This window comes from Sipha flava, unplaced genomic scaffold, assembly GCF_003268045.1.
Source record: "Sipha flava isolate LNK unplaced genomic scaffold, YSA_version1 35a_pilon_pilon, whole genome shotgun sequence".
Lineage (NCBI taxonomy): Eukaryota > Metazoa > Arthropoda > Insecta > Hemiptera > Aphididae > Sipha > Sipha flava.
The window spans coordinates 1,220,483-1,232,685 of record NW_020273058.1 but is presented as its reverse complement, the minus strand read 5'-3'; the positions used below and the strand labels follow the sequence as shown (position 1 = coordinate 1,232,685).

General features: G+C 38.0%; 1 protein-coding gene across 6 annotated transcripts in view; it reads left to right on the top strand.

Moving 5' to 3' along the window:
• LOC112687750 (four and a half LIM domains protein 2) overlaps positions 1-11,720 on the top strand; it is a 117,232-nt gene extending 105,512 nt beyond the window's left edge. For 5 of the 6 annotated variants that reach the window (XM_025560661.1, XM_025560657.1, XM_025560660.1 and 2 more), the window contains 5 exons: positions 1,608-1,808; positions 1,954-2,128; positions 8,883-9,052; positions 10,253-10,439; positions 11,294-11,720. In XM_025560661.1, coding sequence (XP_025416446.1) covers positions 1,608-1,808; positions 1,954-2,128; positions 8,883-9,052; positions 10,253-10,439; positions 11,294-11,451 — 891 coding nt within the window. In that variant the 3' untranslated portion in view covers positions 11,452-11,720. The remainder of the gene's footprint in view (positions 1-1,607; positions 1,809-1,953; positions 2,129-8,882; positions 9,053-10,252; positions 10,440-11,293) is intronic. The other variant, XM_025560662.1, reaches the window with a different exon arrangement.
• The last annotated feature ends 483 nt before the right edge of the window (positions 11,721-12,203 follow it).

Genomic DNA, 12,203 nt, shown 5'->3' with positions numbered 1-12,203 from the left:
AAATAAAATATAGTTAATTTCATTGGAAATCGCTTAAAACAAATTTGACGCTCATCTAAATTAATTTATCAAGTCACAGTAAAAATATGTATTTACATATAAATCCTATTTGTACTATTTGTTTTTCATTTTCCTTTCTGGCCACTCAAATGTAATTTGTATATACATATCATCCCGAATGGGTTTCATCCGATTCATATTTTTACTGTCAACTTCATAAATATTTTAAAAATCTATAATCCATTGGTTTAGTTTTACGTTTTTCTAACGACACGCGTTGTTTTATTCGTTTTATCTATAAAACCGCGATGAACTAGATATCGTGCAGATCTTATAATTCTACTTAAACTTATACAATGAATTATGATTAGTTAACCGAACCTGTGTTTTATAATATTTATACGGAATTATATTAATATTATTATGAATGTGTTTCCATGAGCTTCCAATTGGACTAGGGGCGATTAGCGTGGACGGTGGTGAACCGTCATCTTCGAATTGATATTGTACGATAGATATGTAGATAGGTTTTTTCGTCAAATTGAAGAATATATGTTTATTTTTTTTTTTCCATAAATAAATTTGTATACATATATACGCACGGCCTCGCGGTATTCTTTGAACTCCCTGACCTCATTGGTATTGCCCCGTTCAAATTCAAATGTCAATAGTACGAGTAATTCTCCGATCGCGTGAAAAGACAACATTTTGTACGGGCGTGGTACCTATTAAATTTGTTGGTTTGATTTTTTTTTGGTAAATTTTTCAACTCTGACATTTTATGGAAAGCTGTAAAAATTGAAACAGTCATGACTCCATTGGGTTCGATTCAAACGAGAAGCTACCGCGAAGCCTTGGGGTGAACGCGAAAAATAACCAATAAATATGACATGATGATGGGGTTAGATGATAACGAGGAGGTTGACCTCAGAGTCCAATTATAGTTTACGTTTAAAAATAAACACGATGGATGCTTAGCGATTCGATGGGGTTCGCGGAGAATATAACTCTTTGATCAATGTTTTAAACGCTTCGGTGAAGTCCGCATAGTCTTTAATCCTCTCCAAACAGTGTTATTAATCGTGTTCGCACATTCGCAGAGCGTTCCGGAAATGTCTAAAACAATAACGGCATAATTAATATTCGTGTAATAAACATCGCACTGACCGTTTTGTATGTAGTCGTGTGTGAACATTACCCACTAAACTATTTATGTATTACAACGAGTTTCAAATGATAAAATACCGTTGTACTCAAAAACACCCTTTTTCGTTATGTGTTTTGAATGGAATATTATGACGTCGTACACCTATTCTGTTGATTTAAAAAAAAAAAAGAAAAAGGCGCTTGCGTGATTAAGTCTTCGTTCTAGATAGAATGCACCTACTCAATTGGACACAATACTATGCGTAACCATTAATATGACTATTCATATTTTTCCCCGTTATAGCACTGTATAAAACCGAAGTAGGAACATTATTTAAACATTTTGACACTGTATTTGCACGTGATAAATAACAGTTTATTTTTAAATACGAAAAAATCAATGTTTTTGTAAACTATACGCGTCCTAACTGTTTCTTATTTTTCTTTTGTTCTTTTTACAGTTAATTTTCAGTGGAGAATATACCAAAGCGATGAACAAGGACTGGCATTCCGGTCATTTCTGTTGCTGGCAATGTGACGAATCGCTAACGGGACAGAGATACGTACTGAGGGACGAACATCCTTACTGCATAAAATGCTACGAATCGGTGTTCGCGAACCCATGCGACGAATGCGACAAGGTCATCGGAATCGACTCTAAAGTACGTTTTCGCCCGGGCCGTCGTCAATCAACTTGTTCATTACGCATGTCTAGTATTATATCTCGTAAACGATGATCAGATAGTGATCGTTCATTGTTTACCCACTGCGTTGTACCTTTTTTTCACATTGTTTTTCTCCCCGTAGGATCTGTCGTACAAGGACAAACACTGGCACGAAGCTTGTTTCTTGTGCAACAAATGTCGCGTCTCGTTGGTGGACAAGCAGTTCGGATCGAAAGTGGAGAAAATCTATTGCGGAAATTGCTATGACACTCAATTCGCTGCTAGGTGTGACGGATGCGGAGACATCTTCCGCGCAGGTAATAATATTCGTGTGCCTTATGGAAGGACGTTAGCCGCGAAAATTCGAACAGCGCATAGGCATCTATAACGTAATTATGATGTTTATACGGAACGACGCGTTAACATATTCCGTCTTACGTCTGTAATGAATTAAACACGATATTGTCGTATCATGATGCAGGATGTTGTTCTCTAACGAACGCTCGATTTTGGTTGAAAGTTATTGCGATGATGGTCCATTGGGTTTTAGGCACCGAATCTTTCATAAATCTGATTACTCACGTTACAATTGTTGATGGTTTAGTTATTATTTTTAATCACTGTCAACAATTGGACCGGGAGCGTCATCTACAGAAAAACGCGTTCTGGTATTGTTAAGACGATTTTTAAGAATAATGAGTTTCACGCGGAGACCGATAGAATACTTGAAAAAAAAATGCACCTAGTCGGTCGACACGTCGAAGGCGTGATAACAATATTTAAAGCACTTCAATCATTTCATCATCACAAACAGTTAAACGGTAGTTCGTATGCGAACAAATTATCATATCGTAGAAAGTAGCCCATTTGCTGATTTCGATAATTTTGTACACGAACGCAGTTGTTCACTTAGGATTTACTCGTTGTACTCGTTTAATGATTGCGAATGATCGAAACTCAAGTAAATCAAATTTGTTTTAACGAGTTAAAATGTGAATAGCAATGTAGAAATGATCGAGTATTTCTTATGAGACACTGCACTGTACATAATTCAGATTTTCATCCATCTAGATATGATAAAATTGAAACTAAAACTAGTAAGGGTGTCGATGAAATGCATTGTTGATCCGTTATTAAACATATTCTTCTTCGTTTACCAAGTAATTTGTGTAATGCTTATTATTTTCATTACCATTTGTACGTTGTACGGTGTTTATTTTACCGTTAATGTATGTTAAACATTGCGATGAAATACATAAACAACTACCGTGTAGACCGTGTTGTCTGCTTTCTCCGCGTTAATCTTAAAACGATCGTGTACGAACCGGTGGTAAAACATACAACGGTTGCTGCAGCGAGGGGTTGGGTAGGGGGCGGGTCGACACGTCACTGGTCTTAAACGCGTAGCCGCTAACGTTGAAAAGTGTGAAACGAAAAATATCCAGCGGTCAACAAACGGAATGATCGCAGGTCGTTCACGTATGGGATTACACTACGATCGGGTGCCCGTGCGCCAGAAGGAATGTGCACCGATCGAAACGGAGTCCTTTAACAACGCTCGTACACCTGTACAGGAACAGTTGGTGACATCATCGCCGCACCGCCCGTCGTCGTGTGCCTTTATTTTCTCGACGTGAATTCGCGCGCGTCCAAGGACGTGAAAACGATAACTCGGCCGCGCGGTGTTTTCGACGCGTTCTCGCACCGTCGCCGATTGTCACCCGTCGTAACCTGCACGGACCATCGGGTGTTCGACCGAAATTACCACCGAAAGACGTTTTAACGTTTTTAACACACGAGCCGTGTAGTACCGTGCACGCGATTTGTAGCTGCTCTTTATTTCGCGACGATTTTCGACACGGGCCGGTACGAGAATGTTCTTGCGGAAATTATTGCCGAATCGTTTATGGGTTTTTGATCGGTTCCACTCGACCCCGCCCCGGAACCTCGCCGGGAATCGGCTCGAGAACAGTGTACACGTACGCGTCATCACGGTAACTCGACGACGACCGGAGGTGTGGACCGTGGGCAGGACGGTAAGGTCGCTCGGTCTCCCCGGGGCTGAGAGTGGGGACACCGGCGGCGTACACTTTATATACGTGCCCGAACGCGACGTCGTCGTCGTAGTTGTCGTCGTCGTCGTCGTCGTCATCCGTCTCACGCTTTCGGTGGTGTTCAGTACTAGTGCAAACATGTCCGTGGACGTAATGACCAGCAAGTTCGGTAACATCACGCTGAAGACCAGCACGCCGAAAAGGGACCACGCGGACGAGGATGATGTAGCTATCCTGTCGTCCTTCCTGCCAGAATACCTAATGAGCCCCGCGGCCGTGTCCAAGAACAAGGCGTTCGAGTGCTCGTTGAAACGAGACTGCAGGCTAGGAGACTCGAAAGCCACCCCTCCAGGTAGAACTACAGCTATACGTACACGTATAGCTTTCTTGCGCGGTCTGACGAGACAATTGTACTGTCTCTCTCAGGGGTGCTCCCGAATGTTATACAAACCATATACATCATGATACTCGCTTGCCGACAGCTCGAGAGCGTTCACTACGTATTCTAAAAACCTAATAAAACTTTATATTACACTCGATCAACGACAGAATAACATAATCCATGGCGATGGTGGCTGACGTGAGTGAGCTTTAAGAGGAAAAATAGTTACTGAAATGCGATTCGAAACGTTTTGTGCATCACGCATTTGTCATTGATCGATCTATCATCACGAACACTTACGTTACCGTTCTAAACAAATAACACTGTTGGCATAATGAATATGTTAATTTAATTCTTATTAGATATTATTTTTCGGACTCAAAGGTGGCAAATTAAAATTTTAATACTAACTTATTATATTATAGTTTGCTAAATATACATATTGCGTTAGGGTTCGTTAGGTACGTTTGGAAACCAGAATGCAGACATGAAATCGTCAATATATTATCCGTTTTGTGTAATAAACATTAGTTCTTCGTAGACTGTAACGTGTATAAGTGTTAAAACAGTACCGCAAAATAACTTTTAGTTATCAATGTAATGTTATGTATACACATATGCGCATGGTACAATACACACGACTTTTTATTTGAAATACGAATTTAATTGTTATAAAGTTAAAAAGGATGAAGGATATTGTTATTTCATCTCATCATACGTTATTCATTAGTATCCGTCTAGTCACGACCACAGTTTTTGTAGCTATTTTTTATAAAAATTCAAGGCCTAAAAACGTATTTCAATTATAAACTGAATGACTTTATTAGTAAAATATCATACAGACGTTATTTTCTTAAAATCGTTTCATATTAATTTTGATCATCTGATGTCATAATGTTAGTATCGGTTTCATCGCGATCGTATCACATAATAGATGAAATATATTCCGTGGTCGTATCGCGACCGCGGCGGAACAACAATGTATCGTTGATATTGATCATTTAAAAAAACCAAAACGATTTCCTAACGAAAATCTCACGATCGGTCTAACAAGAAGTTAGAAAACATACAACGAGTACCTATAAGACGTATGCAATTAACTAAAACCTACGTAAGTAAGAAAATCAGTTTAACAAAAAAATAGCCTTTATTTCCAAACCTATTCATTGCATCATCAAAAGACTGCACAAAATTTCAAATTTACTGTAACTTATGAGGTCATTGGGGTAATTCCGTAACTAGTTATTATTTAATTCATATTAAATAGTATGCAGGTCATCAATTCGTTTGGTAAATTGAACAAACTAAACTGTTAATTAGATAATTTCATGTCTGAAGAATATTAAAGAGGAAAAAAACTTGTATCATTGCTATGATTAAAGATAAAATGTTCACAACACTATCGTTTATAATTGTGTAATATTACTGCAGTCGCACTTAATTCGTCATATTTTAATGCTAATAGTATGTTTTTTTATGACTTGGCAAACACTAATCGTATAATAATATTTGTTAGCTTTGAACACGTTTAAGACTTGCGAGCCAACATTTTTGTATCGAACTGTAACATTTGTCTTGTATAAATTATAACTATAGTACAACTACAATATTTAAATAATGCAAGTCAGTTGGTATACAGACTGAACTCGAGATTCGGACGTAAACATGTTGTAATATGTTTCTAATCGTTTATATACATCCTTCTATACCACATTTATCAAAACAAAAATGCATTAGAGCACGATCATATTATTTACTAAAGATTTCTATTTAATCTACCGCAGTGTTTACGTTACGCAACGTATCTAATACATATTTAGATATTTTTAATTCCCAGTTATTAATCGTTGATTTATTTGTTCATTTAATTAGATTTACTATTAAGAATACTGGACTTCTTCGAAACGACTTGACTGAGTGGATACTCAGGGTTATTGAAATACGAGTAAAAGTAAAAAGTAAAATAGCTAAAAAAAAAATCGATTTCAATGAGAAACAATTTGTGAATATTATACTATGAATAATTATACGAAAAAAGTATACAATAATTACAAATAAAAATAAATGACAATTTTCGGTTAATAATTATAAGTAGAAATAATTGTTAACATGAAAATGTGGTACAACGAATCAATGTTAAGGCGACAAAGAATCGGGAAAAATATTTTTTAAATACATGCATAACGAAATATTTAGTTAACGTTTCAGTATTTTAAGTTCATTAATTATGTTCCTATAAGTTCGTATTGTTTAAGAGTAACCGTTTTCTGTACTAAAAAATTGTTTAACACATTCGGTGTTAACGTGATGCATTATTACATTTATTTACTTGTTGACATTAATACGCACATGAGTATCATATATTTCCGCATAAGAATTGTATCATTACGGTACATGTGTATTAAAATAAGTAGTACGTTTCTTTTGTAAATTTCGTAGTACGGCCGCAGACGTGTTGATCGTTGTTGTTGTGTTTACGGTAAAGGTGCAAGTTTCGCGGGGACCGTTTTGCTCGAGTGTGAAACGCAGATTAACTCTCGATATCATGAACCTAATCTCTTTTGACACTTGCATTTTCTACTTTTTTTTTTTTTTTCGATACCTATCGCGGAAACCTTGGCGCGCAGATTTGCAATATCCTAGGCCAACGGCGAGCCAGTGCTCCCGTGGGCGTAATTTGCGACCTTACTATTGTCTGCAGGCCGCGTTACATATCCGTCGACAAAACGAAACAATCGACCACCATCGTTATTATTATTGTTATTATTATATCTTATCCGGGGCACAAAACACAATTAACCGATTCGTCGGTACGCGCAATCGCGTGTATGCCGTTTAACACTCGCCAAACTTTATTTGTTTTTTTTTTTTTTTTCCAAACAACCTCGTTTCACGTCTTACTATTCTTTTATAATATACCTATGGTTCTAAGGTTGGGATGGTCCGCGAAATTGGATCCTGCGCGTGTATACCTGTAAAAGGAAACAACAGGTGTTTGTTTATTCGAGCTCACTGCTGTACATTGTACGATAATAATTGATCGGTTTATGTTGTTATACTCTGCGACCGTTATATTATATAACTCTCTCTCTCTCTCTCTCTCACTCTCTTTATGTGCGTGTGTGTTTCTCCTTCCCGCTGAAGCTGTGCACTGATGTACGAAAAGGCTCGTAAAGAACAAAATAAATAACTTTGCCATGTATGTACAACAATCGGTCACCGACGACCTTCCGTGAATCACAATATTACACGACAGCACACGCCCCGACGATGAATCGTTTCGGACGAATGACTAGCGGCGCGATGTTCTCTGCCGAATCATGTAGTAGGGGGACGGCCGAGGTGTGGATCGAGTGCTAATAACTATTGATTATACACGTCTCAGCACGTATTGTTCATTTAAACGATTTTCGTTTACGGTCGGGTTCAGGACGTAGAGAAAGGCGGCGGCGAGCAGCGAGGAAAGACGGATGGAATCATTGTGAACGTGTTACCGAACACGTGGAGTGCGTATGACGAATCGAATACACACACACACACACACACACACACACACACATGTCGGTGCTAGACGTACATGGACACGTCTTGTGGTATTATTATGATTATACAATCGCGAAAAATCGTCTACTGGCGAAGTTGTCGTGAGGAATAAATAATAATAATAAAAAAAAAAAAAAAAAAATGCATTCATCTCTTCGGCAGTGGGACGTGGAACACGCTATTTATTTCGATACGCGATGGCTCGTGGGAGCGAAGGACCCGTGGAATGAAAAATGTCGACTGTGCGAATTGAGTCTGCGCTCTATAGTCGGTAGAAAACCTAACGTCGCGTGGGCTATCATGAATTCACGAACGGCTTCAGCGGTCGCGGCGACCGAAACCGCAGTGGGCGACTATCGAACAACAATATTATCGTTATCGACAGCGACTCTGGATGGATTTTTTTTTTCTGCCAACCGGTTGTCAAGAACACCTGTCACCTTTAGTCAAATACTGATCACATCCGCGATCTTTGTAAGAGATTTTCTCGGGGCGGCGGTGGGGGCGGGAAACCCCCTCCCCCCCCCCCCCCGGCGTTCAGTTCACGTGTAAAAATACATTTAATCGGGAATCTTTCACCACGATTAGGGAAAATCAATGCTCGTCTCGGAAACGCGTCGCGTTTAACTTACCGAATAATGCCGACTCGTCCGCGACTTACGATCGGTTCGTATACAACCGTTCGATTGCAGTGCTGATGCGGACATGACTTTTTGTACTTTCTACCTAATCAATACATTGATCGACGTTTTTATCTTTTATGATTTTTCGCAACCTCTTGCGGAAAACCGAAACTTTCGCAACATAGTTAATCGACTGTATAACATCACGGCGTACGACACGTATCACGTACCCCGGCTGTACGGTGTATCAGCCGCTTGTGACATGTTTCGGCGTTCTCGTACCACGTTGTAATGGCACAACACAAATCATATGGCGTTTATAGGCTGTTGTGTTGTGAAAACTGGAAAAAGTGCGCGTTAACGAAATCGATTTGCGACGGAATTCCCGATTGGTTCCACTGTTAAAAAAAAAAGAAAAAAAAAAGTTAACAATAATAATATTATTTTGATTGTTATTTTTTCCCTTCAGGAACGAAGAAAATGGAATACAAGACCAGACAATGGCACGAGAAATGTTTCAGCTGCGTTGTGTGCAAGACGGCCATAGGTACCAAAAGCTTCATACCCCGGGAACAGGATGTCTACTGCGCTACTTGTTACGAGGAAAAGTTCTCGACTCGTTGCGTTAAATGTAACAAGGTACGTTGGCAGAGTTGTCGCAACGGCGTTAGTGTGTCACGATCGAAAATGGAAATAAAACTTTTAAAACACTACATATATCCGTTAAACATAATTTAATAATTAAGACTCTGTGTTGAATTCAATACAATTATAACAACAAATTTTTAATTTTAAGGATCTAAAAAATTTCTAATGATCTAATCGATGCTTTCAAAGGTGATTTATCTACAGTTATAACCATTTTCTTTTTTTTTTTTATCATATGAATATTATACATTAGTACTAACAAATATTTGCAGAAAATAATTATAAAAAAAATATTCAAATACTGATGTAATCAATATAAACTATATCGTGGGAACGTGCCCAGGGCCCCTATCTAACTGGAGACACCGAATAATAAAAAATTTAAAATTCCAAGCTCGAACATATTATTACGATTTTTTATAGAAAAAAATTCTAAACTTTAGAGAAAAAAACAGGTAAATGACGATGTTAAATAAATAATGAAAGCTAAATTGTGCGCAATTGCATTAAGTATATTTTATTTCTTATTCCGTTATTCAAACAAGGTTTCTTAAAAATGAATAACCCATATCGCTTGGCGATATAATATCGTTCTATACCTACCCGTATTATCAGGATATTTATAAAATTATTTTATTTGCTGTATTTATGCGCAATGACGTGGATACTGGGTTACCTATTCTAACTTAATTATGTCAGAGCAGTGAATTTAATGGGAATTCGATTTTAAACAGTTTCTTTAAATACCCAATAAAACTGACAGTCAGTACTAATATGCCGTGTGTCCGAGTTATTTTAGTCTACTTAACTATATTTAAAATATAAAATTTAATATTTTAATACTATTAACAATAATTTACATAATATAATATTTTATTAGTGTCTGTAATAGACTAGCAGTCTCATTTAATTATGTAAAAAAAGACTAATTTCTCATACAAAATAAAGCTATTGGTGGTTTTAATCAACTTCTTTTGGCTCCTAAGTTCCGGGTGCCTATGGGCCCTTACATTACCTAAGTCGCCCCTGCTAATCGGTATCGACTTGGGATGGTAAGTAGGCTTGCACGTACAGTGGTAGAATAACAACTGTGCACGAGCGCGGAGAGGAAAATACGTATTTGAACCCCAATTTGGTTCACTGTAAACGATCGTGGTGTGTATTTGATAGATTTGTGTTTGTTCAACACAGATAATTACTAGCGGTGGAGTAACGTACAAGAACGAACCATGGCACAGGGAATGCTTCACGTGCAGCCATTGCAACACTTCGTTGGCCGGGCAGCGTTTTACGTCCAGGGACGAGAAGCCATACTGCGGCGATTGTTTCGGAGAACTGTTCGCTAAGAGATGTACTTCATGCGTCAAACCAATCACGGGTAAGTGCGTACGGTCGGACGTCTGATTTCTCCGATGACGTTCGCGGCAGGATCAGGAACGGTTTACCGGTAGAAAAGATAAACCGCCAACCGCTGCGAGCATCGGCCCCAATGAAGTTCCTTGTATTCATACCGCGCGTTCATATGTCGATGCAACCAACAATTTTTTTATTTTCTGGGGACCAGGACCTTTTGAATACCCGTTACGTTTTATCTTCGCCGTCGACGATAGTTATATTCCAATCCGATTCCCGATCGTGTATGAACCTTACCACGATATAGTTGTTTCATCCGCTATTAGGTAGGATCGACCAAAGGTCTGATGTTCGGATCGACTGTAATTTGAATATTTTGCGGATCACGTCCGTTTTTCGTCCAAGCGACCGTAGCTAATGATAAAAATATATATTTGAAAATGCAATAACGTTCAACGTTTTCGATAGCAAACAAAAAATTAAAAATCAATCGCTAAAATATGACAGTTGCGATCCGATCGATGCTTGAAGCGAACTCATATCGGATCAAATGAGAAAAAAACATGTATGTTCATTGACTGGTGTTGGAGTTGAGAATTTGGAACACATGTACTACCGATGGTCTACTACTCGCATAAAAGGCCGCGGCCGCGTGACACGGACAAATCGCCTTTACGACATGTTCGTGAGCAACCGTAGCGGACGGGGGAGGGGATAATATCGTACCCGTTCATCCCATTTAGCCGCTTAAAATCGTAGGCCGTTACAACCAAATATTGCGCCCGGGGCGAAACTTCAAATTGCGTTCATAAATATTTTAATTTATAAAAAAACTCACAAAAAAATAATGCACTCATGCGTTGTTTTCTCGTTCCGCAGGAATCGGCGGCACCAGATTCATCTCGTTCGAGGATCGCCACTGGCACAACGATTGTTTCATTTGCGCCTCGTGCAAGACTTCGTTGGTGGGCAGAGGCTTCATCACCGACGCCGAAGACATCATTTGCCCGGAATGCGCCAAGCAGAAGCTCATGTAATCGCGCTCGCACATGACAATGCCGACAGACAATCAACGCAATAACACCCGTAGTCGCCCTTATCGTTAAAAATTGTTTAATAATAATAATATTACTATTACCATCGCCGTGGTCTCGTCATCATAACAAATTCAATTACGATACATACGATATACACCATATACGATGAATATAACTTGATAATTATCGTCTAAAATCGCTACGCACATATCCATATATTGTATTGAATAAATAAAATAAAAAAAAAAAACAATATAAATAAAAAAAAATACCATAAAAATAAAACTTAACCACCACCCCCCAGCCGAAACGACTAGTTCGCTTATAAGTGATCGATTGGTCGTTACGGTCTGCGGCTTTGTTTCGCCGTCATTAATATAATAGCTTCGGCGTATCCATCAGTAAAACACGTTATTTATATATATTAATTTATTAATTTATTTATTCGTTTGTTTTTCCTACCGCGAAAAGCATCAAGTACCACTTTGTGCCTTAAAATCCGTAAACATATTGTCATATAGAATTTATTAGATATTTAGGTGTTGAAATTAATGTAAAATAATTTTTAAACGTATAGATATTTATTATTATTATTACGCGATATTATATATGAAACTAACAAAACAACTATTACGTAGATCAGACGATACTAAATAATTTGAATGTTACAAAAATTATGTATTTCACTAACTCCACATTTTAATACTATAACAATAATATTATTACACACTACCTACCTATACTATATTATA